Source organism: Phyllostomus hastatus, unplaced genomic scaffold (genome assembly GCF_019186645.2).
Source record: "Phyllostomus hastatus isolate PE091 unplaced genomic scaffold, TTU_PhHast_1.1 phas_scaffold_1674, whole genome shotgun sequence".
NCBI lineage: Eukaryota > Metazoa > Chordata > Mammalia > Chiroptera > Phyllostomidae > Phyllostomus > Phyllostomus hastatus.
The window spans coordinates 15,257,909-15,285,835 of NW_025334011.1; the positions used below are offsets into that span (position 1 = coordinate 15,257,909).

Consider the following 27,927-nt stretch of genomic DNA (forward strand, 5'->3'; position numbering starts at 1 on the left):
ATGTGGGGGCTGGGGATTGGTTCCCTCTAAACAAAGCGGCAACATATCATTGGTGGTTTTCTTCGCGCCCTGGTTTGACGTCAGCCGTCTTTTCCAGGTTGTAGTTCAGGTGCCATTTTGTCCTACCCCACCCATCCTGACAATTAACAACCATACCTAAAACAAAAACAAAACTAAGCAAACAACTAGAACAGGAACAGAATCACAGAAATGGAGATCACATGGAGGGTTATCAGCAGGGGAGTGGGAAGGGGAGAGAGGGGGAAGAGGTACAGAGAATAAGTAGCATAGATGGTAGGTAGAAAATAGACAGGGGGAAGGTAAGAATAGTATAGGAAATGGAGAAGCCAAAGAACTTACATGTAGGACCCATGGACATGAACTAGGGTGGGGGGAGGGGTGGGCAGGGCAGAGGGGAGAAAAGGGGGTAAATGGGACAACTGTAATAGCATAATCAATAAAAATATATTATTTAAAAAAGAAAACTTTAGCATTTAGATTAAAATATTGTTCTCATTTAAAAAATGTTTTACATATCTATTTGTTTTAGAGAGGGGGGAAAAGGGGGGAAGAGAGGAAGAGAAGCTTAAATATAAGAGAGAAACACCCATCCCCAAACAAGGGACGGAACCCACAACCCAGGCATGTGTCCTGATCAGGAATCAAACCAGTAGCCTTTCACTTTGCTGAAGGACGCCCAACCAAGTGAGTCACAGTAGTCAAGGCTAAAATATTTTCCTCATTTTTAGAAAGAAAATAAGTGGAATGGAATGTTTACCTCCTTTATTAAGCTTAAATATTGCTGAAAGTAAAAAGATGATAAAATATATTAAATTTCATTTAAGAAACTAGTTCTTTTCCTCAATTAACTTTGCAGTTCTGTAGAATAAAACAGCATGAGCAAAACTGCTTAACTAAAAGCTAACAATTAAGATCTAGGAAATGGCAATGAGCACTAAAGGGTTGTTGGTTTTTTGTTTTAAGTTCTTTTTAGTGAATGGTTTTTTTCTTATTCAAGAAAAATAGGGAACTTCTGCAATCTCTGTGGTGGAAATAGGAATGGTTAAGCAATGTTTTTTATTTGTAAGGCCTTAGTTTGAACTTAGCTCAACAAAAGTGCTAAACTATCTTCTTGTAAACTTTTACAACAAAATGTCACTAAAGCTGATCCTAATGATTCAACTTATTCACTGATGTTTAAATATAATTAACTGTTACCCATGGAGCTCAACCTTGTATTTTCATGGTGTGTTGATTTTATTCAGGAATGACTTTTTACCGAGAGTAGATTACCCTTCTTAAGTACACAGTTCTGTGGCATTGGGGGCCTTAGTAAGGAAGGTGCACCTGTCCAAGGTAATTTCCCTAGGGCTCCAGTGGTGGAGTGCCTACCCTGATAATTCAGCAGAATGAGAGAGTAGCAGACATAACCATCTCAGTCAATGGGAGTTACAAGGTTAGAAATAAGTAGAGAACTTCCTCTAATGTTCCCCTACAACAGAGGACTAGGATGATAGATAGTAGGGAAAGCTTTACCTTGAAGCCTTCTTGCAATCTGATGACTCAAAAACAGAATGCACTTCCAAAACAGAGCTTATTTCTCATCTTCAGTACATAGCGTTCCTTGCCAAAGTAAAGGCACTGTTTGGGTGTGCTTTTTCTCAAACAGTGCACATTTCACAGAATGGCTGGCATTGTACTAAATGCCCAAGGAAGGAAGCAGACGCAAATCACTGTCACGGCCTGCTGTGTGGTTGATGAAGAGCAGCAGCAGTGGAATGAGTAATTTTCTAATGATGTGATCAGTGGAAAATTAGGTTAATTAATCTGTCTTGTTATATTCCACTTAAGATAAATACATGTAAAATAAAGGTGACATACAAAGTGTTGCAAACAAAGGAAAAAATTGGTTCGCTAGAGTGACATGAGCACACAGATCTTCAAGGTTCATCAGTAAAGGGTTCTGGCATATTGTAACAGAGAATTCATTTTTAAAACATGTTATTTGAATTTTAAGACATAAAAGCTCATACTTGTAATGATAAAAGAAAACTTCACTTTAAAATCGGGCTTTATTCACATTTGGATATACTATAATTCTTTAAGAAATTAAAGGAATATATATGATTAAAGCACACTGCATTATTCCATAAAGGACATTAAGATGTGACAACTTCTTTATAAACGTTTTTAGGTGGAATATCTACAAGTGTCATTTCTTAAAGGTATTAATAAAACACAAGTAGAATCTGGGATTTTAAAAAACTGCATATACAAATACTGCTAACAGATTCTAGAGCTAAAAAGTTCTGTAAGGGGCCTTCAGAGTATTTATGTTGGTCTTAAATCTGATACCCAAAATATATGCTTTTAAAGATGTATTTGTCCCTGTGAGGTTGAATTTTCATTATAAATAAAAAGTAAACATTAACATTTTACAACTATGTAAAAATTATTTACCCAAGGGAAGAATGCCTGTCATAAGTCATGTGTGTTTGCTTGGGCACCCACAGGTTGGGTGTCCATGCCATTGCGTTTCTGAAGTGACTGCGTTGGCCAAAAAGTCTGTATATTTTTTTCCTGTAAAATAAAAAACTTTTTTTTCTTCATTTTCACCAATAATTTTATTGATTTGGGTATTTTGAGTATGTTGGATCTCACATAGTATAATGTTGATTGTCTTAATTTGATCGCTATCAACTACACCTGGTTTACCCTACTATGGAGCATTGTTCAGAGAGAAATCTCTAACACAAAACTTCACAAACCACTTTTGACACATTCCATCAGTCACAGCACCTTCTTTATACGCTGCACAATCTTCTTTTGCACTTGAGTTGCATTTTTACCTTTCTTGAAACAATAAAGCATAATGCACTGAAAATGTTACTTATTTTATTCTACAATATTAAAAGGCTACACAAAAATTCACCAATTTTAATGTTTTGTTAATGTACTCTGATATGACAGCTTTCACAATACAATCTTACAAAATTGTTTCGAATGAAGTTAAAGACAACTAAGCACTACTAGAGCCATCTTATGGGAAAAAAAACACAAACTTTTTGCCTAATCCAGTTTATGGACCACATTGTTTTAGAGGTGCTCCGCTCATCTCTGAGGTAACAGAGGAAATGTAATTTTGTTTAAAACCTACTCACATAAGGAAAAGTATATAATAATAAATTTCTTAATTTACAGGTAACAATGATAGAATATTCAAACCCATGAAGTAAAATTAAGAATAATTCAGTATGTTATTAATTAGTGCTGGTCATAGTACTCATGTACTCAGCAACCTCATTTTTTAAACCAACATATGTTTTCTAGATTAATGATAGGAGTAGTATTACTATTACATTTATGTTATTTACTTTGACAGTATTTTATAATATTATGTTAGACTGTGATATCTGGGTTCATATTTGTAAGGTATTATTACAAAATAAAAAGCACTTTCTGTTTTATTTTCTTTTTTTTTTTAAGATTTTTAAAATTTATTTATTTTTAGAGAGGGAAGGGAGGGAGAAAGAGAGAGAGAGAGAGAAACGTCAATGTGCAGTTGCTGGGGGCCGTGGCCTGCAACCCAGACATGTGCCTTGACTGGGAATCGAACCTGCGATGCTTTGGTTTGCAGCCTGCGCTCAATCCACTGAGCTACACCAGCCAGGGCTGTTTTATTTTCGAGAAAAACAAAAACAAAAAATGGTTTTGTTAACTTCTCAAATGTCTATGTGGGAAGAAAATAGCCACCACCCATCAAATCACCTGAACAGTGATGCTGGTTGATTAAATACTTTTCTTGAATAGACTGATGATAGAAGAACTCAATCCGGGCCTTCTTTTCAGTGGCTGCCTCAAGATATTTTGTGAAGCATTTGGCTCAATGAGTTCAAAATTAAATTAAAGTTGATTGGTCCTGATAGGTGTAGAGGTGCTTGGGTGTGTCTAATGTTTGACCAGGGCGTTGGTGCTGGCCCAGGATAAACACAGCAAGGTGAAGCACCTTTTCTAGTGTGACAGAGCAGAAAGCGGTAGCACTAGGATTTGAACCCCGACAGGTCAGAAACTAAAGCCTGACCTCTAAACCTGGGTACCAATGAGGAGTGAGGGTGACTTACCTCAGTCACACTGCTAGTTGCTCAGAGCTGTTACTCTGACACACATCTCTGCTCTGAGAGTAGTCCAGTGCTGTCTTTGCCACTGCATAAAGATGTGATACAAACTCAAAGGTGTGATTTAACCCAAGTTTTTCCTTAGATTCATTAGAACTATGTATAGGTGCCTGGCAGGTACTGGAAATATCAGGGGAACGCTTTGTAAAGTGTATGATTGTCTAGCCATGATGGTGTACACCTGAAATAACAGTGTACAAAATAACAGTGACTATAAACTTTAATTGAAGACAAATTACTTTCAAAGTAATCATTTAATATGCTTTATAGTCAGTAGAATATTCTATTTATAATAAAATACCCATTTGTCAAGTGTGGATCAGGATGTTTGTGCCTAGATAAGAGAAACAGGAGTAGGAAATCTGGAGGGATTCACTCATGTTTGGCAAGTTTGTAGCAGTTACTTTTGTTCTTTTTAAAAAATCTATTTTTTCATAATATAAGAATTGTACTTGGTTGTTGGAAAAATTTCATATAATTTAGAAAGGTATAAAATGTCTGTACCATCCCCTTCTTCCACCTCCTGCTGTCGCATAGTTGGCATGTATTTTACTGAACAGACAGACATGTAGCTATTTTTTCTTTTACTATAGTTAATAGCATGAAATTAATGAGTCAGTTTGTTAATGGTAGGCAGGAGTTTTATTCTCACAAGCTTATGTATTGTGCAGGGTTTTTATTGTTTGTTTTTAGCATTTACTAGACAGTGTAAGTATCACTGGTATAGTAATAGTGATTTTGATGCAACTCCATAAAACTGAATTGAAAGATTATTTTAGGATTATTTAGTTACTGTTAGGCACTGTACATATAATAAAGTTCCAGATTATAATATTAAATGATACATTTTTATTAAAACATTGATATGTCAGACCATGTGTCTCAATGAAAGACTTGGTACTTTTTGACGAGACCCTCAAGCAAAAGTGTTCCACAGTCACATCGATGAGCAAGTTAAAGAGTTTTCAATTCTGTTCCCAGAGTATAAAACCTTATTGGTGTGTTCCATGTTCATCTCAAAGAGTTGCCTATTGTAATTCACTCCAGATGATCCACCCAGTGTTTTTCCAAGCCCTGATGAATACTTTCCTCCTTGAAGGAGTCTAAAGCATGCCTTAGTAGATTGTTTATTTTCTAGGGGAGCAATTAAAGGCATCCTGGGAGAAGAGGATTCCTTAAAAGTCATATTGCCTTTCTAATTTAGTTCCCTAAATTTATTTGAAGGCAATTTGTGTCTGTACCATCTCTCTCAGAATAGCCATAGAAGTTCCAGAATTATTCCCAGGTATGTCCATGACTTAGTTGGAACACATTCTAATCTGTAGTGGCCTTAGGGCACTGCTAATTTCCTCAGGATGGAAATTGAATGGTATTGGTTCCCAACCTTTATGAGAATGAGGAGTTCTTAGGATGGATGGATGGATAGATAGATAGATAGATAGATAGATAGATAGATAGAGATAAACAAGCTTTTTTAGTGTTTATGAACTGAAAATATGTGAGGAAATTCAGTAATGCTCTGGAATGAATTAATATTTTTTAATTGTGACTATATATACTTACATTAGACAATAATCTGTATGTGTAAGACATTCTGTTTACTCAGGCCACTGTTAATTCATGGTGCATGTGGATATTTTTAAGGACCCCTGGTCATAATTGTGCCTAGAAATGAGAACCCCTGAATACAGAGTATTTCATCTTTAGGGTTGCTACATAGGAATCGTAGTGATGTCTGAAGTATGTCAAATAATTTTTAATATTTGGTAGTTCCAGTCATATATTTTTAATTAAAAGAGAATATTCCTCCCCAAATTTAAATAAAGGAGGTATCTTTAAATAATTGGTTCTAGAACAGCATTTTCTAGCAGCAATTGTAATCATGAGAAAACCCCTAGAAAAAATGGGTTCCATGGCCAAATAAATGTGTAATTTCTCCTTTGAGTTTTACAATGTACATTAATGTAGTAGAGGTCTTGAGAAGTCAAGAAACTTACCAACCAACCTTCCACTACATCACTGACTACAGAGAACACTCCCCTCCACCCCCTTTCAGGTGATAGCTAATAAAATTGCAAAAACAAGCTGTGGAAAATGCTATATCAGAGAGTTCACTCGTCCAGCCAGTTTTTCTTTCATGGAAAAAGTATTGGGGTGAATAAAATCAGCATTTAAAAGATGGCTTTGTTATGTCAATGCACATATCCAAAATGTATATCTTGATTGACTGTATTCATGCATTAAAAATATCATGGCATGCACATTTTCTTTTATCTACTTAGCTGTAATTTCTCACTGCAATCAAGTTTATGTTTTAGAATATTAATTGAAAAAGGATTGCTCTGACAATAATGTTTTTTGTCTCTTCAATAGTTATTTTCATAATAAAGCAGGGTGAAAGGTGCAGTGTTGAAAAATCTTAGTTTTTGAGTGAAACCTATTTAATAAAGCAGTCATTCTTTTATTTCCAAATCATAGTAAAGGCAGCTGCAGTCAGCCGACTGCTTGTGGTTATGCTCTGATTTACAGGGGAAGGAGGAGGTTGTACTATTTTAAATGCATAATAGCGCATTGGTTTCGTCATCTGGAAGCAGAGATGGAAGCAGCTCAGGGGAAATGAGAGACATCAATGTTGCTCCTGTGGAAGGGAAGCTTTGTAGCACACTGTCAGACAGCAGCGTGTATCGAAGAAAATAGTTGTTAAGCATGCATGTCACCAGATGTATTTTCCTTTCAAGAATGGTAGACAAATCAAATGAGAACCAGAAAAAAAGCCTGAGAAAAAGATGCTTAGAAGGATACTGAAGTTATTCTTTATGCTTCACTGCCCTTTACCTCTCTTGGTACCTTCCAGAGAAATCAGTATAGATGTATTTTTAGCTTGCTGTTTCCAACATCAACATGACATGATTCTGTCTTTCTATCAGTAAGCAGCTTCTACTATGTTTTCCTATTTTCTGCTAGCTACAGTTTACAAAGGATGTCACAGCTCTGGTAAGAAATGCATAGAAGCCATTTCCTTGTTTTTTAAGTCATGTTTGGTAGAGATTTGTAATAAGCCAACCAATTAAAACTGTTAAGTGTGATTAGAGAAATCTCTCCATAGTGTTAATCTTACTAACTTGCAGAATGTGTGTGTTTGTAGTACATGGTTTTCTTCAGTTTTTGTTGGGTTTTGTGGGGGGTTTTTTTGGTATCCTGTGCATAACTGGTGTTAAGACATGGTATTTATCTGCATCTGTATTTTTTTTAAGTATCTCACGCTTCTTTTTCCTTAGTACTTTGCTGTGATGTTGTGTTTGTGGATGCGCTTGATATTTGCGAGCTAATGCAAAGACAAGATATGATGATACCCTTGAATTCAGCCTGTTTTGATTAGGGGAGGATACGTAATATGACACCACACCTAACTGTCTCAGATGCTGAACAGTCCTGAGTTGTAGTGATTAGCTCTGTTTTGTAGACTCTGTTTAATTTCAGTTTTTCTTAAGTTTTAAAAATACTGCTAGATAATTTCACAAATGGTTGACAAAAAAAATAATTTGAGCTGCATGCCTGCTTGTTAATAATAGAAATGTCTCCTTATAACAAGTAAAAGAGACCAAATAAATTTGTACATTAAAATTTTGCATTAGCTTACATTAAAAAAATAATCATATAAAGATGAATTACCTTTTTTTCATATTTGTATGTCTTTATTATATGTGCTTACTTTCTTAAACATGCCTATTCCTCTCATTTTAAATATTAAAATATTTAGCATGGCTGTTGAAAGACCTGATCTAGCAAAATTAATTTTTTTCTGGGACTCAGTAATCATTAATTGACAAGATACTTCATTTATAATAGCAGTAGTGCTTAAAATAAAAATGTGTTTGGTTAAGATTTTTAATATTTTCACCTCTGTTTTGGCAAAAGATCAGAATCTTCTTTTGCTGAGATGTATTAGGCAGCCATTTAACCTGTCGACTGCTGAAAAATGATAAAACTTAAATGGGGAAAATTTTGGAAGTAATCTGGCTACATCTAATTGGTGGGGAAATTTTTGGGTGTGTTTCTGATCCTTTGAGAAAATAGGCAATTGTAATTTTTATTTGTTGCACATCCTACAATTTATTTGATTTCTGAGATACTAGCCCTTTTCTAAATTTGTGGAGCACCCTTCTGTTGCGTTTGCATGCATGCTTTAGTGAATGTCATTCAGGAATGAGGTAGGGCACAGTAAAATAAAATAATGTGTTGCCAGAATGGGAATTATTGTTCTTGTAATGAATTTTTAATGACACTATTCTCTCATTTCCCTATAGGCATATTCTCAAGATGCCTACCTGAAAGGCAATGAAGCCTACAGTGGCAATGCCCGCAATATCCCCGAACCACCACCAATTTGCTATCCCCGGCTGCCGTCTGCCCCGTCAGCCATGGCACAGCCAGTTGAAGTGTCTCCTCCAGACTCATCATCCAGCAAACAGCAAACCAGTACTCCAGTACTTACCCAACCTAGCAGGGCTTATAGAATGGAAATACAAGTGCCTCCATCACCAACAGACGTTGCAAAGTCAAACACAGCAGTGTGTGTTTGCAATGAGAGTGTGAGGACTGTCATTGTACCTTCTGAGAAGGTTGTAGATTTGTTAACTAACAGAAACAACCATACAGTTCCTTCACACAGAACTGAAGAAGTAAGGCATGGCATCAATGAGCAGCCCTCTTTAAAAACAGTGTCAAGAACCACATCGCCATTGTCATCTATACCTACTGCCCATCTAATTCATCAGGCACCAGGATCTAGATCATTGGAACCTTCTGGAATTTTACTGAAATCTAGCAATTACAGTGGACATTCAGAAGGAGTCTCAAGCAATAGATCTCAAGCTGTGGATTCTCCTTCCGGATCTGTTAATCACTATTCTCCAAATTCCCATCAGCACATTGACTGGAAAAACTATAAAACTTACAAGGAGTATATTGATAACAGACGATTGCACATGGGTTGTCGGACAATTCAAGAAAGATTAGATAGTTTAAGGGCAGCATCTCAGAGTACAACAGATTATAACCAGGTGGTACCGAACCGCACAGCTTTGCAGGTACGACGCCGCAGCACCTCTCACGACCGAGTGCCCCAGTCTGCTCAGATCCGACAACGCAGTGTGTCCCAGGAGAGGCTGGAGGACTCCGTGTTAACAAAATATTGTCCACGCAGTGCCTCACAAGGAGCACTGACAGCCCCACCCGTTAGTTTTAGCAATCATAGAACTCGTTCATGGGATTATATTGAAGGACAGGGTGAAACCTTAGAAAATGTCGCTTCTGAAAGTCAAATGCCAGATTCAAATGGAGAACGAAAACAGACTTATAAGTGGAGTGGATTTACTGAGCAGGATGATAGACGGGGTATTTATGAAAGATCTAGGCATCAAGAAATCCATAAATCTTTTCGAGGCTCCAGTTTCACTGTGGCTCCGAGTGTTGTTAGTTCTGATAATAGGCGAATGAGTAGCAAAGGAGTGGGATCTGTGTCTCAATTTATAAAAATTCCACCAGATCTGAAAACACTGCAGCCAAACAGGAATTTTCAAACTACTTGTGGAATGTCACTCCCTCAAGGTATTTCACAAGACAAGTCACCTCTTGTGAAAGTCAGAAGTAATTCTCTGAAAGCACCTTCGATGCATGTCACAAAACCACCATTTACCCAGAACTCATTTGTTTCTATCAAAGACCAAAGACCAGTAAATCACTTGCATCAAAACAGTCTGTTGACTCAGCAGACACGGTTAAAAACTGAAAGTGCCCTGGATCACCAAGTGGAGACTGGGAAAAAACCCTGTTTGTCTGGAGCTTCTGTTAAGCCTGTCCCTCAGATGAGTGAGAACTCAGGCACCGCAGAAGTAGAATTATCTGACACTCAAAGGAATCAAGACTTAAATTTACAAGAAGCTGAAATTCACCAATCAGATACTTTAGATAATAAAGAAACTGTAACCCTAAGAGAAAAGCCTCCATCTGGTCGCCAAACACCGCAGCCTTTAAGGCATCAGTCTTACATCTTGGCAGTAAATGACCAGGAGACGGGGTCAGACACGACCTGCTGGCTGCCCAACGACGCGCGGCGAGAGGTCCACATAAAAAGGATTGAGGAAAGGAAGGCCTCAAGCACCAGTCCACCTGGTGACTCCCTGGCCTCCATCCCATTCATAGGTGAGCTTATTTAGAGTCATTGACTGTATGTCCAATATTTAACACGTATTTTTAGCAAGTATTATTTCTAATTCGACATGCCCAGACATTTTGCACTGTGATTTTAAAACATTCATTCTGAATTTCTCAAGTTGTGCTAAAACCAGAACCATAAGCTCTTACTCTTCTTTTCCTTTTATTTTATTTTATTGATTTTTAGACTATATATTCAGTCCCCCTTTTTTGTTTTTGTTTCAATGAAACAAATTCCCATTTTCTGGGCCAAGGTACTCAGCAAACCAAATTGTACCTACTTAGTGAATTATCTGAATTGAAAACCAGGCAGTAATCAATCTTTCATACAAACAGTGCTTTTTACTTTCTAAAGCTTGTTTGTAAATTTAACTTGAGCTGAAAGAAAAAAAAAAAGCTCTTCATTATCATATTAACTTCTGGCATAGATTTGTGCCCAAGTCGAGAACACTAACCACATGTCTTTAGTCTGCTCTCACCCCTCCCCACCCAGGTGTCTTCTCCACAGGGCAGCCAGTGTGATGTTTTGAAAACGTAAATCAGATCATGTCACTCCTTAGACCAGAACCCTTTGTTTACTTCCAGTGTTACCCAAAAGAGAATCTCATATCCTAGAGGGCCTGTAAGGCATCCCATGATCAGCCTCCAGGCCTGTGCCCTGTCTTCCATGTATGTGCATTCAGCTACGCCTGCTGTGCCGTCCTGGGACGTGCCAAGCTTGTCCTGCTCTAGGGCCCTGGCTCTGCCAGTTCCAGGGTTTATACCCTGACTCGTCCTCACTCACTACATAGGCCTCGGCTCAGATGTTACCTCATAAAAGCACCCTTTCCTGATCTGCCTTCTGAAATAGGTACCCCACACACAAACACAGAACCTGGGAATTCTCTATCCTCTTGAGCTACTTCACATCACTTGTTTCCACTTTACATGCTTGTATTTTCTATTACATGTTTCTTTGTTGAGCTAAAACACAAGCTATGTGAGAACCAGGATTTTAGATCTTTTGTTCGGTTCTCGGTCCTTAAATGCGTAGCACATTGCCTGACATATAGAAGGCATTCCATAAATATTTGGTGAAATAATAGCTAAATGATAAACTTGAGATATAGTTAAATATATGGCAACCCCTCCCCCCAGCCAAAGTTCTCACCATAATTACTATGCAGCTCCAAAACATAATCTGCTAACAGGATTATCACATATGTCCTCAGTATTATCTTCATTTAATAAGTGGGACATTTTACTGATGAAGAGGTCAAGTAACTTCCCAAAAGTCACAATTAATAAGCAGTAGAGCCAGGAACTAGAGGCTTCCCTGATTCAGCCACATCACAGAGCACCATATATATAGAATGCATTGGGAAGAGCTCCCCCTGGAGTTGTGTGATGTAGGGGCCTTGCTTTGAGTCCAAGACCCATTCTGTTACTGTTACTCCATAAGTTCATGAAGAGTTCTCCACAATTTGACAGTATAATGTGCTTCTCTTTGAGCAATTTAGTTTTTCTTTTCTAGAGAAACTTTTTAAACCTCTTGAACTACTAGACTGTCAAGTGATACTATCAGAATCAGCCTGAAAAAAATTCTACATGACTTATCTGTAATAAATATGATATATTCAAGCTGTACACGTTGTGGGGAATCCCAGCCCAATTGTACTCATATTCATACCTGTACCCTTAAGGCCAAGCTCAGAGAATAATAGAGCTTTACTGTAGGTCAAACCTTACACATCATCTAGATGTTTTGCAGAACTAGTGATTGTTTTCTGATTTTTTAAAACATAAAGAGCCCTACAACCTGTGACTATATTTCATAGGTCTGTGAGATCTTACCGGAATTTGACATCATAATTTCTTCCTACTTAATAAAAATAACATAATCAGATTACATAGGAATAATAAAAATGTGCTAGTTATAGCTGTTAATATTTCTTCCTACTTCTAAGTACAGGAATAAATCAAAAAGTCAGTTATGTTAATAAAGAGAGAACTTTTGTTAAAATATTAAATAAAATATATATAATTCTATATACATATAGATTTATGGGGAAATTATTAAAATAAATATTTTTTTTATTCATTGAAAACAAAAATAGCCCTGGCCAGGTAGCTCAATTGGTTAGAGAGTTGTCCCGATATGCCAAGGTTATGGGTTCGATCCCCAGTCAGGGCACATATAAGAATCAACCAGTGAATGCATAAATAAGTGGGACAACAAATTGATGTTTCTCTCTCTCTCTCCCCCTTTTCTCTGTCTCTCTCCCCCTCCCTCCCTCCCTCCCTCTCTCTCTGTCCCTTTCTCTCTTGGTCACTCTATCCCTGCCTTCCTCAATCCCTTCCTAATCAATAAATTATGTTTAAATGCTCACTGATTGGATCTGATCAGATTTACTTTAGGTACTTACTAGAGTCTCCTTTATAGTTACTATTAAATATCTTTTGTTTAATGAATCGTGACTTTTAAAAGTCACCCAGCACAGAAATGTTTGTATAGTTCATTTATTTCCTATGTGCCTCCGAGAACCTTAATGTATAGCACATGATTACTATGGTACACCAGTTTCACAGCACCAGTGGAATAGGGTAGAATAAAGGACTGAAATTAAAAAAATTTCATTTCACTGTTTGTATATGTGAATGTCGTCCATGGATTTAAGCATTCTTAAAAATTCCTAGGCCCTGAGGTTGAATACCAGTGCCTCTTAGGTTTTTATAGCATTTTCATAGTTTTTATAAAATTAACTGCTATTTGAAATACAGGTATGGAAAAGAATTTAGTTTGAATATTTAATTTTTGGAGTATAATATCAAAAGCATATTTTCTTTTACATAATATACTTGCCTTTTTACTGTGAGAACCTTTTAACTCTTCGATTTACTAAAATATTTTACTGTAAACTTGAAGTCCAAAGAAATACAAGGGTGGGCAAAAGTAGGTTTATGATAACAAATAACACAGTAATTAATAAATAATAATACAGGTATAAACTGTTTCATGTATTCGCAACTGTAAACCTACTTTTGCCTACCCCTGTATTTATTGGTCTGTTTTAGTGACGGTGTGGTTAAATATGTGAATAACCAACCAGTAAAAGAACTTTCAGCTTTTCATTAAAGTTACAAAATTAAGTATTAAAGTCCTTTTATTATTGAGCGTTAAAGTTTTATCTTTCCAATCTAGTTATTTTTTTAAAATGCGTATTTAGCCCTGGCTGGTGTAGCTCAGTGGATTGAGCGTGGGTCTGCAAATCAAAGGGCCACTGGTTTGATTCCCAGTCTGGGCACACGCCTGGGTTGTGGGCCAGGCCCCTGGTAGGGGGTGCATGAGAGGCAACTGCACATTGATGTTTCTCTTTCTCTCTTTCTCCTTCCCTTCACTTCCCCTCTCTCTAAAAAATCAATATCTAAAAAAAAAATACATATTTAAGTGCAATAACTGCTAGCATTAAAGTGGAATAAAAGAAACTGTTTGCAGTTTCCCCAAGTGTTTTCCAGGAACACTAATTCCATTTAGTTAAAGGGGAAAAAATAGTCAGTGATCAAATAAATTGAGAAATGCTGGGTTTAAATAAACAAATTTTGTTCATCTTAACAGTGGCTTTCACAATCATTAATGTGTTATATATTGTGAATTTTCTAGGTAGGATGTAATTTTTCTCAGAAGTGTTTGACCATGAATCCTTCCATGTAGAATATCTCATTGTAGTACACCGTGAAACACACTTTGGGATATGTTGCCCTATATTCTATACTATTTTGTGGAATAGTTAAATTAAAAGGAAAAAAGAAATAAATTAAGGTTTGCTTTTGTATTGTCACCCTCCAGAATACAATATTCTATTATTTTAATAATCACTTTGTCATTTGAAAACATCACACACTAATGCAAAGCATAATAATAATTAAGTGGCTTGGCTTTATTCCCAAACTATCAGATAATGGAGCCAATTTATTTATTATTTATAATAAGAGTTAATGATACGTCTACAGAAAAAAAATGTTCCAACATTTTTACATCTTTTTTTTTAAGCAAGAGTTTTTTTTTTAAAACTTCCCTGTCCCTTTTTTTTTTTTTAATTTTCTTTCTTTCTTTTTTTAAGATTTTATTTCTTTATTTTTAGAGAGGGGAAAGGAGGGAGAAAGACAGAGAGAGAGAAACATCAATGTGTGGTTGCCTCTCACGTGGCCCCCACTGGGGACCTGACCTAGTAACCCAGGCATGTGCCCTGACTGGGAATCGAACCTGCAATGCTTTGGTTCACAGTCCACACTCAATCCACTGAGCTATGCCAGCCAGGGCTTTGTTACACCTTTAACATCCAATTTTTTCTGTCATGAAGATTTAGAAAAATGAAGAAAAGAATTCATCTCACATGTACTTTCCCCTCTTCTTTTGCCGTATTTCTAATACTCTTTGTTCTTTTCATCCCTAAGTTGTCCAGTGTGTGTGTGTGCATGTGTTAGCCTAAGTAAAACTGAATTATGCTGGTGTAGCCTTATTGGCATTGCCACTCTAAACCAATTTAGAAGGTTTAAAGCTTGTAAATGACAGTGTCTGTTCAGGTGAGCTTAGCTATCTGAAATTTATCCAAAAGGAAATGGGTCACCTTACACCCAGTTTCTCAGTTTGTGAGCTCTAGTCTTTAATGCCAACAGTGATATTGTAGGAGGATACACTGAGCATTCCAGGCCGTCTTTTATACTAAGTACGTACTGAGTCTTCTTTCTTGCAAAACAAATCTGTAATGAGGAAAATTGTACACTATCATCTTATACTCTTTTTCATATTCAGCTTTTCCAAAAATGTAACTCCATTGGTTCTTTTTTTACTTAATCTTTAATTTTTTTACTTTAAATAATTTTTTTGTTTTTCAATTACAGTTGACATACAATATTATATTAGTGTCAGGTTTATGTATAGTGAAGTTATCACCCTGATAAGTCTAGTACCCAACTAACACCAGACATAGTTATTAGAGATTTTTGCTTATATTATTTGAGCGATGTGAGGTAATTTTTAATATAATAAAAGCAATCCAAAACTTCTGTAGTACTTTATAACCTATTAAGTATTTCATGTACCAATCCTAATGATAGTCTGGTGGGAACTTCAGGTCAGGAATAAATAACCCACTTTATGGATAAGGAAAGTTGAGTTTACTGTCTAAGGTCTCCCAGCGAGTAATGGACAGAGCTGATTGCCTGCTACTTCCAGACCACATATTCTTTTGACAGTGTTCTAAAACTGTGTTGCATTTAAATCTTGCCTTTTTACTCTTTTAAATCTTAGCCTAAAGAATAATTCTAAATTTAATATTCACCATATTTAGCTCAGATTTGGAATCTGCTCACTAAATACATTTATTTGTTCCAGTTGTTAACTCTGTTGTTCACCACAGAATGATTTTAGATGCTCATTTATCTTCCTTTTGATAGTAACACTAGCTTTTATCCTAAAATATTTCAAGTTTATCTGTAGCACACCTGATAGATCACTGTGCTTAATTATTTAGGGAAATACTTTTTTTAACTTTGCACTTATGACAGCTATGCAATTATTTCCCTAAAGTAGATTTTCTAGATTTTCAGCTATTTCTTTAATGTTGAAAATAGATCTGATAGTAACTACACTGTCAGCTCCATCTGTCAGTGTTTTAAATAGATCCAAACCTTGAAAGCCCCATAACAAGTCCCTTGTTTGGAAAAACCTAGGATTCTATATAATTACATAAAATAAACAGGTAATTTTACACCTTTAATGGATTTATTATTGTCCGCCTCTTGAGCTAGAATCAACCCTTCTGATAATCCTAGTCCCACTTCTTTATCTTATAGGTAATTAACTTAATACCGAGAAAAGTTAAGTGGTTTCGTTAAATGAAACAAGATAGAATCCAAGCCTCTTAATTTCCCGCTCAGTCTTCCCCATTTCCAGTGGCTTCCTTATTTTATGTGTGAAAATTAGTAATTTTGCATATTAATGAAATCGGTACATTAAAATTCTTTAAGTAAATGTTGAGTTTCTCAAAATGCTTACTTGCAGCATTTGTCAGCTGGCAAGTGAGATCATTTTTCATACACATGTGCCCCCTCACTTAGATGCAAACCTACTCTGATCTATGCGGCTGCAGAAATTCAAAGTAATTGTAACCCACCATCTGCAACAGATCTAAAAGTAATACTTCCACTTGACCTTTTAAAATTTAGAGCAATTACTGTGATAATATGGTGCATCCTACCTTCTGGATGAGCTGCTAGGCCCAGAATTGACCATGGCATTGCACACATTCCTGCTTTTGCTCTTATTTCATCACCTGCCTTTCACATTCCTAGTATTATAGCAGTTCCTCTTACAACTCCTCTCCCTTTACTTCAGTACCAACTGCCATATGGTCATGGTACGTATGAATCAAGTATTCCAAATTCTCCTCCCTTCCTAACCTTTTAAAAACTCATCTATCTAGTAGGAAGATACAGCATTGAATTTCCTGGTTAGGATAATCAAATCTGTAAATGGCTTTCAAAAAGCCAAATATTAATTTAACTGTGTGTTTATTGACCTGACTATTAAAAATGCTTGGTCTTAATTAAAAACCTGAATTCCAATTAGATGAGTTGAACGATTACTGTAAAAAATGAGGATATTTGCACTAGACTGATGGCACCCCCTCACCAGTTTATGTAAAAGTTAACAGGATTTACTGCTTCAATAACTCTGTATTTTGTGTAAAAGTTTCAGTAAGTCTGCAGGGGTCTATCACTTGATCAAAGATTAGAAGCACTTGTTAATATATTAGTGGTTTATTTTTTAAGCATTCTTTCTAACCATGCCCTTTTAATTTAATATAAATGGAGTTTCTTGAGCATGCCATTTTTATCAACCCCAAAACTTTTCTTACCTGACATGCACTAATTGGTGTTAATGGGATTGAGTAAAATTTGCCTAGGGAGTTCATTTTTTTAGGATAGCTTTATTTCATTGGGTTTAAATTTAAATTAGATTGAAAATTAATGGTATTTCCAAAGATTAATAAATTGTCATTTGTAAAGAAAGAGTTTATGTTTCCCTGTTGAAAAGATAATCCCACCTTATGTATCAGAATGCAGGTAAAAACAAAGGATAGTTGTGCCAGTGCCACTGAATTTCTTTTAAGACAGAAAGTCCATTAGCTGTATTTATTCTTTTTTTCCATAAGGACAAGGAAAAAACTCAAAGATTTTTAAATGTGTTTTGTTTGAGAAACAGATTGACTTTTTAAATCATTTGCAGTGAATGTCCTCTTCTCATAGGACTTAAAAAAAAACAGTTTATTCAATCCATATTTTTAGTAAAAAAACACATATACACATTCTCTTGCATTTTAGAAACACGAATTTGCTTTCATATTAGTTACCATTTCTTCCAACTTAAACAAATTGATCCCCCTTCATGTGACTTGTAGTTTACTCTGTCATTGAATATTATACTGTTATCATTTCTTAAATGGTTATACTGTGATTTGGAGTGGTAGCGTCACCTTTTTCTAGCAGAAGTGAAAGGATCTTACTATTCTGCAGTCTATGCCAAAAATTCTGATAATTTCACTGAGTTGTATAAAATTATCCTCAACTGTAATTATAAAGTACAAACTACATTGATGCTGTGTTCTTTTTGAGTAATTACGTGACCTGTGAGAAAAATTCCACCTAACACAGCTCATTTTAGAAGGGACCTTTTTTTGCTCTCTGTTCTAACCTGCAGCATTGGACATTGGGTACATGATGCTTATTTGTGAAAGGGAGCTAGAAACACATTGCATTCTACTTTTGTTCTGGTCAGAATTCTCTTGGTTACAGACAGTAGAAACTTATTTCAAATTAGCTCATGCCAAACCTCACAATGAGGAAGTTCTGGGGTAGACCTGGATACGGATGTTCAGTGACTTGACATTAAGATTGTCAGTTTTTTCCCCCTCAGTTTTGATTACTTTATTCTCAGGTACTCTTTCTACACATGGTAAAAAAAGATGGCCACTGGCCGCTCACAATTTATGAATTGTTACAGTTCTTCCTGAGAAAGGGAAGAGAAAGACCGTAATTTTCTCAGTTTCTGTGTATCAAATCTGAGATGAAGATACTGTAATTAGTCCTGACTAGATCGTGTTCCCACTCCTGGGCTAGTCACTGGGGACTCAGAGGGATAGCGCCCTGTGATGGGTCAGGCCTAGATCATATGCCCTTCTCAGGAAGGTGAGCCACTTGAGTGAATTCCACTGAACCTCAGAGATAGATGGGCAGCTAAACAATGCATGTTCTCTGTGGTCATCTTGCAGAATACAAAAAGGAATTATTATAACAAGAACATCATGAAGTGAAAATATTTGCCAGTTTATTAGATCTAAAACAGGAATGTTATCACTATTTTACTTTGTATTTGGTTATTTCATTAGTAGTCAGGTTTTCACAAGTTTTTTCTCACATTTTTATTAGGCGTTTGTATTTCTTCCATGAATTGTCTTTGCATGTGCTTTCTCTTTTTCTGTTGTGATTTTAGTGGTTCTTATTTATAAGAGTTCTCTATATTTTAGGACTTCCATTCTTTTTCATTCTTCGTTGCTTGAAAAATAACTCAACAGTTATATATAAAGTTTCACAATAGGCTTCCTTCATTTTGTACATATCTACATTTTTCTTGATTTGTGAAATCTTTCAGATGTTCTAAAATATCAATTGATAAGAAGTAACAGTCAAAGAACATACATGAAGGACCCATGGACAGTGGTGTGGGGATGACTGTGGAAGTGGGGTGGCGGGGTGGGTTGGGTGGAGGGCGTGAAGGGGGGAAAAGTGGGACAACTGTACTAGCATAAACAATAAAATAGTAAAAAACTAAACAATAGTAGAAATTTCTTATTAAGAGATGAATAATTAATTTAAATAGAATAACATATAGTAGTCTCCATTTGGATAAATCCAGATTGAATTATGGAATATATATATTATCTGTGAGAACTAGTTATTCTTTTATCTTTGGAAAATACTATTTTCCAAAAATATATAACAGCTTCAACATCCTCCTTCACCTTTTAAGAATTTGTTTACTTAAGTAAACAAAGTTAAGGCCTCATGTTTCTTAACTTAATTCTTTGATAATGTAATTTTATCATGAATGATTATGTCACTTGATAATAGCAAGTTCAGCCCTAATAGTTCATAATATGTGTTTTGCATGCATTATTTGGTATCTTAATGTAGCAAGTGACATCCTAGGATAAAGATAGTCAGCTATTTATATCTGACAGAATATTTAAGTTTATTAAAACTTAATCCACATATTGGTAATGATTAAAACAACAAAGTTTTTCATATTTTTATAGGAATAAAGATTGGGTTTATTAGTGGAATCCATAATTATAAGGTAATATAAAGTAATGGCTAGGTAATATAATTGTGTGTATTTTAAAAATAAACTTAGGTTTTTCTTTTTTCTCTTTAACTAGTAGTAAGTATATTTATTCTTAAAAAATGCAAACAGTATTGAGTGTGTAAGGCAATGTTCTAGTCTTCTGCCTACACCTCCTCTGTTAACTCTTACTGCCTAGAACAGGTGGGTGTCTATCCTTCCAGTCCTTTTTGTACTCATGCACTTGAAGCAGAGATTGTCATATCCAATGTGGTTCAGAAATTTTCTCCAAAATGTAGTAACTCAAAAGACACTGAATGAATGAACACCCCAGGAAGTTCAGAGTATAAAAAAAGTTGCTTTAGAAATTTTCTTTAATGCTTAATCCATGCGACATTTGAATTTCATTCCATGATATTTGATTTTATATAAATAAACCTCAACGTGTTTTAAATTACTTTACAAGGTATAAAATTGATTCTCGTGAGAGATTCTCCCGCAGCATCTTGTAGACATTCTCTGGCACACATTATAACCACATAGTTCCCGAGAGTGATGGTGGTTGTGCTTTGAGAAGCATTGTTTTAGAGGAGCATCATCTTGGTTTTTTAAAATTCCTTTCTAAATATTTTCTCTACGTGGATTTATGCAGTAGACCTCATCTGAACCAGTCCAGTGAATATTTTTAAACAATCTCTTCAAACAATTAATTCTGTGTAAGTCAGATAATTCCTAAAGAAAACAGTATTTTCTCATTGATGTCAGTACCCATGAATGCGTATCAGAATTGTGGACCAGCAGGTTCTATGGACCAAACTCACTTTATACATATGTATCAATTGAAAAAATAAACTTTGTTAATTGCAGTGATTTAAATACTAGTGATATTTTTAAAGATGAGTCAACCTTTAGTAAAATTAAACTTTTGTCCTTGATGAATTAAAAGTCTCAGTTATCTCCTTCCTTTTGGAAAAGCATAATTGTACCCCGAGTGTCGTGGACTTAGGAAAATGGTTTCACAGGGAAATTTTCAAAATATTTTCTATTGCTAAATTTTAAAGAGCTGCTTTTAATGGAAATTGTAAAAACAGAAAATAAGCTTAAGATAGTCTTAGTCTGAATTTACTGACTTCAGCCAAGAAATGGAAGTGTTAAATTTTGTGTCATTATTATCTTGATTATAATGCTGATCATTAAGATGGTAAAGGATTCTTAGGATTGGTCAGAAGTAAAATATTTGACCTTTTCAGTCAAGGACTCAAAACCCTGTTTGTATCATTATATTCTTTAAAGAGTTTTATTATGATTTTCTAAGGGTTGGGGTATTTAATTTTAAGGGTTGTAGTTCTTGCATCCTGTTAAAATACATTCTCTTGGCCTACAATATAATTTAAACTCCTGAAATATTTACAAAAGTAAGAATTTTGTACAAAACTATTGTTAACCAATTTGGAAAACAAATCTAATTTATACTTACAGAGCAGGAACCCTGGTATCAGACTGTCTGGGTTCAGATGTCATCCCTAGGGCTTGATAACTTCACACAGGTTGCCCCTTTATCTTGTTTTGTTTTGTTTTTTTAAATAGCACTTCTAAGCCCTGGCTGGCATAGTTTAGTGGATTGAGCTCGGGCTGTGAACCAAAGTGTCGCAGGTTTGATTCCCATTCAGGGCACATGGCTAGGTTGTAGGCCACAGCCCCCAGCAACCGCACATTGATGTTTCTCTCTCTCTCTCTCTCTCTCTCTCTATCTCTATCTATCTATCTATCTCTCTCTCTCTCTCTCTCTCTCTCTCCCTTCCCTCTCTAAAAATAAATAAATAAAATCTTTAAAAAATAGCACTTTTATAGAACAATCTGTAAAATAGTACTTTATCGAATTTCATAAGAATTAAATGAAGTAATACTTGTAAAGTATTTAGAATGGTGCTGGTACCTAGTAAGCACTAGTCATGTGTTAACTATTGTTATCACACATGTGTGTGCATTCACATATACATTTCTGCCTGTGACAGGCTTTTGAGGTTAAAATTTATTGCACCTAAAATATTTAGATTTTTGTAAGCGTTCAAGGGAGCAAATGGTGATTTCTCCTCTGAGTGAGGGCCTACATCTCCCTGGGGAGGAGGGTCCTTTTTTTGATTTGCACTAAAGTGCCAAATAAACCAGCAGTGGCTTTCTCAGTCCATTTGGGCTGCTGTAATGAAAATATCATAGACTTGGTGGCTTAATAATGGAAATGTATTCCTCGCAGATCTGGAGGCTAGGAAATTTAAGATCAAGGTGCCAGCAGGTTCAATATCTGTTGAGGGCCCACTTCCAGGTTCATAGGCATGTTCTTCCATGGTGGAAGAATCAAGGGAGCTTCCTGGGATCCCTTTTAAAAGATCACTAATCTCATCCCTGAGGGTGGAGCCTATTCACCTGATCACCTCCTGAAGGCCCACCTCCAATCCAAATACCATCACAGTAGGTGTTAGGTTTCAACATGAGAAATTGGGTGGGGGGGGCGTGCAAATATTCCATCTATAGCACTGGCCTTGATAATGTACAACTTCTTCTGGCAGCTATACACTGTTCTTTCTTATTTTTCTACAAAAATTGAAGCTACACTTGAGACTGGGGGTGGGGGAAGGTAAGATTTTAGGAATTGGTACTTGGAAAGTTACCATATTTTGCTACATATAATGCACTCCTGTGTATAATGTGCACCCATGTTTTTGGCCCAAACTTTATCAGGGAAAAAAATCTTTCATTGTAATTTTTTAATTCAATTATTTATTTATGTTTAGATACTTTTTTTTTGGTATTATAAAGAAGTTTTAACATTTATTTTTGAGCATACAAAGATCCTTATTGCTTTCTAGAGTTACACTTTTAACACATAAGCACAAATAAAATAATTAAAACATTTATTTATGTAGATATGGAATTAGTACTACCTATGTATAATGCATTGTCCTATTTTCCCCTCACAAATTTGGGCAAAAAAGTATGCATTATACACAGCAAAATATGGTAGGCCTCAGCCAATCACCTTGCTTAGCTGCCTGAAATGATAATATGCAATGAATTTAAAATTTGGAAAATAATTATTTTAGGGTAGTGTATGATTGCTCTGCTTTTGTAGATTAAGGCTTTGAATACCTAAAAACTTTGGTATCTTCATGATCAGTTAGTGAGGTCTTGGTTGATTGGTAGAAGAAGCAAAAGAAGCAAACTCATTTAATCTCTTATACCATATACTCAGAATTATTTGGAATTACTGGAATAATAACTGTATAAGTAGATTTTTTAACAGGCCGAATATACCACTTATTGGTACTTCAGTGGTTAAGTGTTAAAATCTTTATCTGGTTCTTCTAATAATGATAAATGATTACTCTTTATTGTTAATAACAATTAGGTCATTCAACATTTCAATTTTTATTTTATCTAATAGATGAACCAACTAGCCCTAGCATTGATCATGATCTTGCGCATATTCCCGCTTCTGCTGTCATCTCAGCCTCTACCTCTCAAGCACCCTCTCTAGCAACAGTCCCTCCCAGCCTTACAACTTCAGCTCCTTTAATTCGACGTCAGCTCTCCCATGACCAGGGTATGTTTCAATGAGTGCTTATGTAAACCATCTTTCATTCTCCATTTTCTATTTAGAATATTATGACACACTGTGACCTTGTCACCGTTAAAAGAATCTGAAAACTATTTGCAGATGTCTAAATGTTGGATTTTGATTCCAGAATCTGTTGGACCTCCCAGCCTGGATGCCCAGCCCAACTCAAAGACAGAAAGATCAAAATCATATGATGAGGGTCTAGATGATTACAGAGAAGATGCAAAATTGTAAGTCTCAAGCATATTGTTTTAAATATTTATTTGTGGGTGTTCAGCATCGCTTTGACATACGAATATTAAATTTAATGATATCTTTTGTTTTTTAACTTTATGACTTTAGAAATGCAAATAAAATCAAAGTTCTTACTATATTCTAATTGAATTTTTAAATGAATACTTAAAAATCAGTAGTATACAAACACAAAAATATGTATATTAAATAATCACTTCCCACTCTAAACCTCGAGCCACCCAGTTCTACTTTTTCATATAACTGTGTTTTTGTTTTCTTTTGTATAATTTCCAGTTATACTATGCATAATAACCATACACACAATTTACCTATGCTCATGTGTCTATTCCAATTACTTTTTATAAACAAATCATAGGTGCTGTACACACTGTTCTTGGAGATAATTTAGTGTATACAGTCCTGACTCATTCTTTTTTGTGATTGTTTAATTTTCCATTGAAAGTTCTACTATAGTACCTCCAACCAGTGTTCTGTATTCTATTAATAGACATTGGATTGACCAAATCTTATTCTACCACAAACAATACTTCAGTGACTATATCTGTATATTATTTAGCATATGAAAATTACAGTTGGAAAAGGATTGTTACAGGAAGGGGTATGTATATGTTTTATTTTGATAAGGATACAAGGGAGCAAATGGTAATTTCTTCTCTGAGTGAGGGCCCACATGTCCCTGGGGAAGAGGGTCCCTTTTTCTGATTTGCACAAAGTGCCAAATAAACTAGCAGTGGCTGTTTCAGTCCATTTGGGCTGCAGTAACAAAAATACCATAGATCGGGTGGCTTAAATAACAGAAATTTACTTCTGTTATTTATTCCTCAGTTGCTCACCGTAAAGATCATACCAAATCACATTCCCACCAACACTGTACAAAAGTCTCTGCTGCCCCCCCCACCAGCACGGCGCGTTAGTCAACGTTTGATGGTTTTGTGACTCCAGTGGTATCATATTGTAGTTTTAATTTGAAATTTTTCTTATTATTGGTTGAACACCATTTCATGTATATTTAAGAGGTATTTATTTCTTTTTCTGTAGGAAACTGCTTTTTCATGTTTCCTACTGGTATTTCATACTGACTTCTGGGGGCTCTTTATATAAAAGAAACTACCTGCTTTGTTGAGATAAGTGTTGCAAGTCTTTTTCCAATTCATTATTTTCCATTTTGTTTTCTTAAATTTTTTTAACCATGAAAAAAAGATTAAACATTTTATTTTATTTTTTGCAGTCAAATTTAGAAATATTTTTAATGGTATTTGGCTTTTGAGTCATACTGAAAAAGCCTTTCCTCCAGAATTATAAAAAATCCTTCATTGTTTGCTTCTCAAATTTGTATGTTTCTCTTTTTCCTTTTTGTATATTTACAACTTTGACTCACCTGAAATTTATTTTATTCTAATTAATGAAATAAAGAGCCAACTTTATATTTTCCAGTGTCTCTCAGTTGTCCCAAAAGCATCTATTGAGTGTTATACTTTCCAGTGATATTTCATCTTTATTATAAGCTAAATTTTATATATGTTTAGTTTTATTTTTAGACTCTATTCTGTTCAATTAGTTCATCTGTTTATTCCTATATACCAAATTCTGTTAATTATAGTGGTTTTACAATGTTTAGTGTATGGGGCTATTCACCCTAGTTGCTTTGTCATTTCCAAATTGTCCTGGCTATTTTTATTATACTATTTGAACTTGCAAATTAATTTTGTAGTTCTTAAACTCATGAATGTTTTCATTGATGTGATACTTAATTTATGGATTACTATAGGGAATATTAATTTTTTTATGATGTTGAACTTTCTGTCAAAGAACAGTTTGTCTTTTTATTACAGTATTTTTGCATAGATTCTGTGAAGTTTTTATTTGATGATTATTTATAGTCCAATAAAATTACTTCTTCCCATACTGCCAATTTTTAAATTTGATTTAATTTTTAATTAAGTTTATCGGGGTAACATTGGTTAATAAGAATATACATGTTTTAAGTGTAGATTTGTACGATGCATAATCTGTCTTTTGCATTGTGTGCTTGCTCACCAGCAGTTTGAGGGAAGTTTGTGTGAGGTGTGGCCATTGCAGAGGTCCAGGCTAGCAGGAATTTTTCTAATGATGCAGGATTTCATTTGTGAGCTTTTTAAACATTTATTTCTTCCTCACTGAAAGATATCAGTAATTGCCACATTTCAGAGTCTGCTTTACCCTACTACACACTGCTTCTTGCAAGATGGCAGAACTGTGTGTTTCTCCCTTAGTTCTTACCTCCCCTGATATTAATGGTAATAAATGAGTCTCTTGTCACCAGGAAAAGCACCCTCCCATTGTTCCAAACCAGGGAAGATTGATTGGATTTCTCAGAGAACAGTGCCCTGCAGTTTTGTTTGAGGTGTATTACTAGTGGCTTCCTCTCTTCCTGTATTCATTTTTTACTTCATTGCATTTAACCACCTTTCTTCATTTTTTGTAGTGCATGGCTGCAGATACCTCCTGATAATTGGTGGAAATTGAGTTTATGTATTTGTTTCTGGTTACCTTGTAGTTAGTTTGGGGAAGAGGGTCCCCAGTTTCCAGGTTTCTGAGAGGAGAGGACAGTGTCATCTTCAGTTACATCTTAAAATGCTAAGTTCCTTAAATGAATTTGGCATTTAAAAATAAATAGTTCCACAAGGTGAGGGGCCGCTGGTTCAAATCCAAGTCAAGGTACATGCCTAGGTTGTGGGTTCTGGGACCGAACCCACAACCCAGGCATGTGTGCACAGGCAGTTCATCAGTGTTTCTCTCCCTTCTTCTCTCCCCTACCTTTCCTTCTCTCTAAAGATAAATAAATAAAATCCTCTCTAAAAATAAATAAATAAAGCAACAAAAAACAACTTTGTTCCCTAAAGTTTAATGATTTTGAATAACTGGTGTGACTCTGTCTTCTGAAGCCCTAAGACTTTGTAGGGGCAACAGTTACTCTTACTGAAATCATCCATGATGTGCCTGGATGGGCAGAGTAGCCACTGGGACCAGCCCTGGCAGCACTCCTCCCACCACGTGTAGGGCTCAGAGTGTCCACAAGCTGAGTGGGTGTAGACATGCTGCTCTCTCTGTGTCTGACTGTTGATGGCAGCTACTTACCCATGATTAACACTGTGGAAATCCTTTTGCAACTCTGGTTGACTAATAATAGAAAGCTCAGTGTTTAGCCTGAGTAGCTTTTCTTTCATCTAAAAAAAAGCATAAGAAAATCTCACACTTTATGCAGAAATAGTTTTCATGTACCAAATCAACTAAGAAAGCTTCCATCATTGTATCAAAAGTTTAAGTAATTATAAAATTAGCTGTTTTTCTCACTTGTGTTGAATAGTGGACATTTAATATGGAAAGGATGACATGTCAGCTCACTAATGAAAGGTTAGCTGTATTATAAAACTGTCCTTAACATCTTTAAGGTATTTTCTTCACTATTGAAAATACTTACATATTTCTTTTCCAACAGGTCTTTTAAGCACATATCAAGTCTAAAGGGAATCAAGGTCGGTATTGAATATTTTAAAAATATCAGCAAATGATAAATGTTTCTATTTACCTTAGTTTACTTAGCTCTTCACAGAGAATGATTTCTTTTATTTATTAGATACATTTCATAAATGTCATAATCTTTTATTGTTTCAAATGTATTTGGAAAATATATATATAAAGCATTCTTTTCTAATTTCTAAACATTTTATAGGGTGGGGCTAAGATAGGTTTACAGTTGTGAGTTTATATAAAATAGAGTTTATTCTTGTATTATTATTTATTATTGTTTTTTCCATACAAACAACTGCAAATTTACTTTGGCCACACCCTATATAATACTGTACACATACTATGCTGGTTTTTCTCACTTTATCAGTTTATGGCCCCAAATCGAACTGCCCAGCAATCCTTTTGTATTTTGTTGTATGTTTGTTTTTCTAGCCTCAAAATTATCATTTCATGCCTTCCTTCTGCCCTACCTCCTACAAGCTACCCTCATCCTCTCTCATCCTCCCTTTTCCCATACTTCACTGGAAAAATAAAAGCTGTTAGACAGGAATTTCCTTATTTTACCTTCCCCCCAAATATTAGCTACCTTCATTTATACTCACACTTTCTGCCTTCTCTACTCCTTTTACTTGGAAGATTATACTATTAAAAACCAACATCCACATTTCCTAAAGTCCACTTTAGTTCAGGATTTAGCCTTTTTCCCTCTCACCCTCTCCTGTATCAAGTCCTGTCCCCACTATCTCCTGATTCTTTATATTCCTCCATGTCTT

General features: G+C 35.4%; 1 protein-coding gene across 7 annotated transcripts in view; it reads left to right on the top strand.

Moving 5' to 3' along the window:
* ARHGAP21 (Rho GTPase activating protein 21) overlaps window positions 1-27,927 on the top strand; it is a 136,370-nt gene that overhangs the window by 89,754 nt on the left and 18,689 nt on the right. For 4 of the 7 annotated variants that reach the window (XM_045857686.1, XM_045857689.1, XM_045857687.1 and 1 more), the window contains exons 8-12: window positions 7,140-7,169; window positions 8,483-10,379; window positions 23,216-23,374; window positions 23,517-23,619; window positions 27,123-27,159. In XM_045857686.1, the coding sequence (XP_045713642.1) occupies window positions 7,140-7,169; window positions 8,483-10,379; window positions 23,216-23,374; window positions 23,517-23,619; window positions 27,123-27,159 (2,226 nt within the window). The remainder of the gene's footprint in view (window positions 1-7,139; window positions 7,170-8,482; window positions 10,380-23,215; window positions 23,375-23,516; window positions 23,620-27,122; window positions 27,160-27,927) is intronic. The other 3 variants (XM_045857691.1, XM_045857692.1, XM_045857693.1) reach the window with 2 other exon arrangements.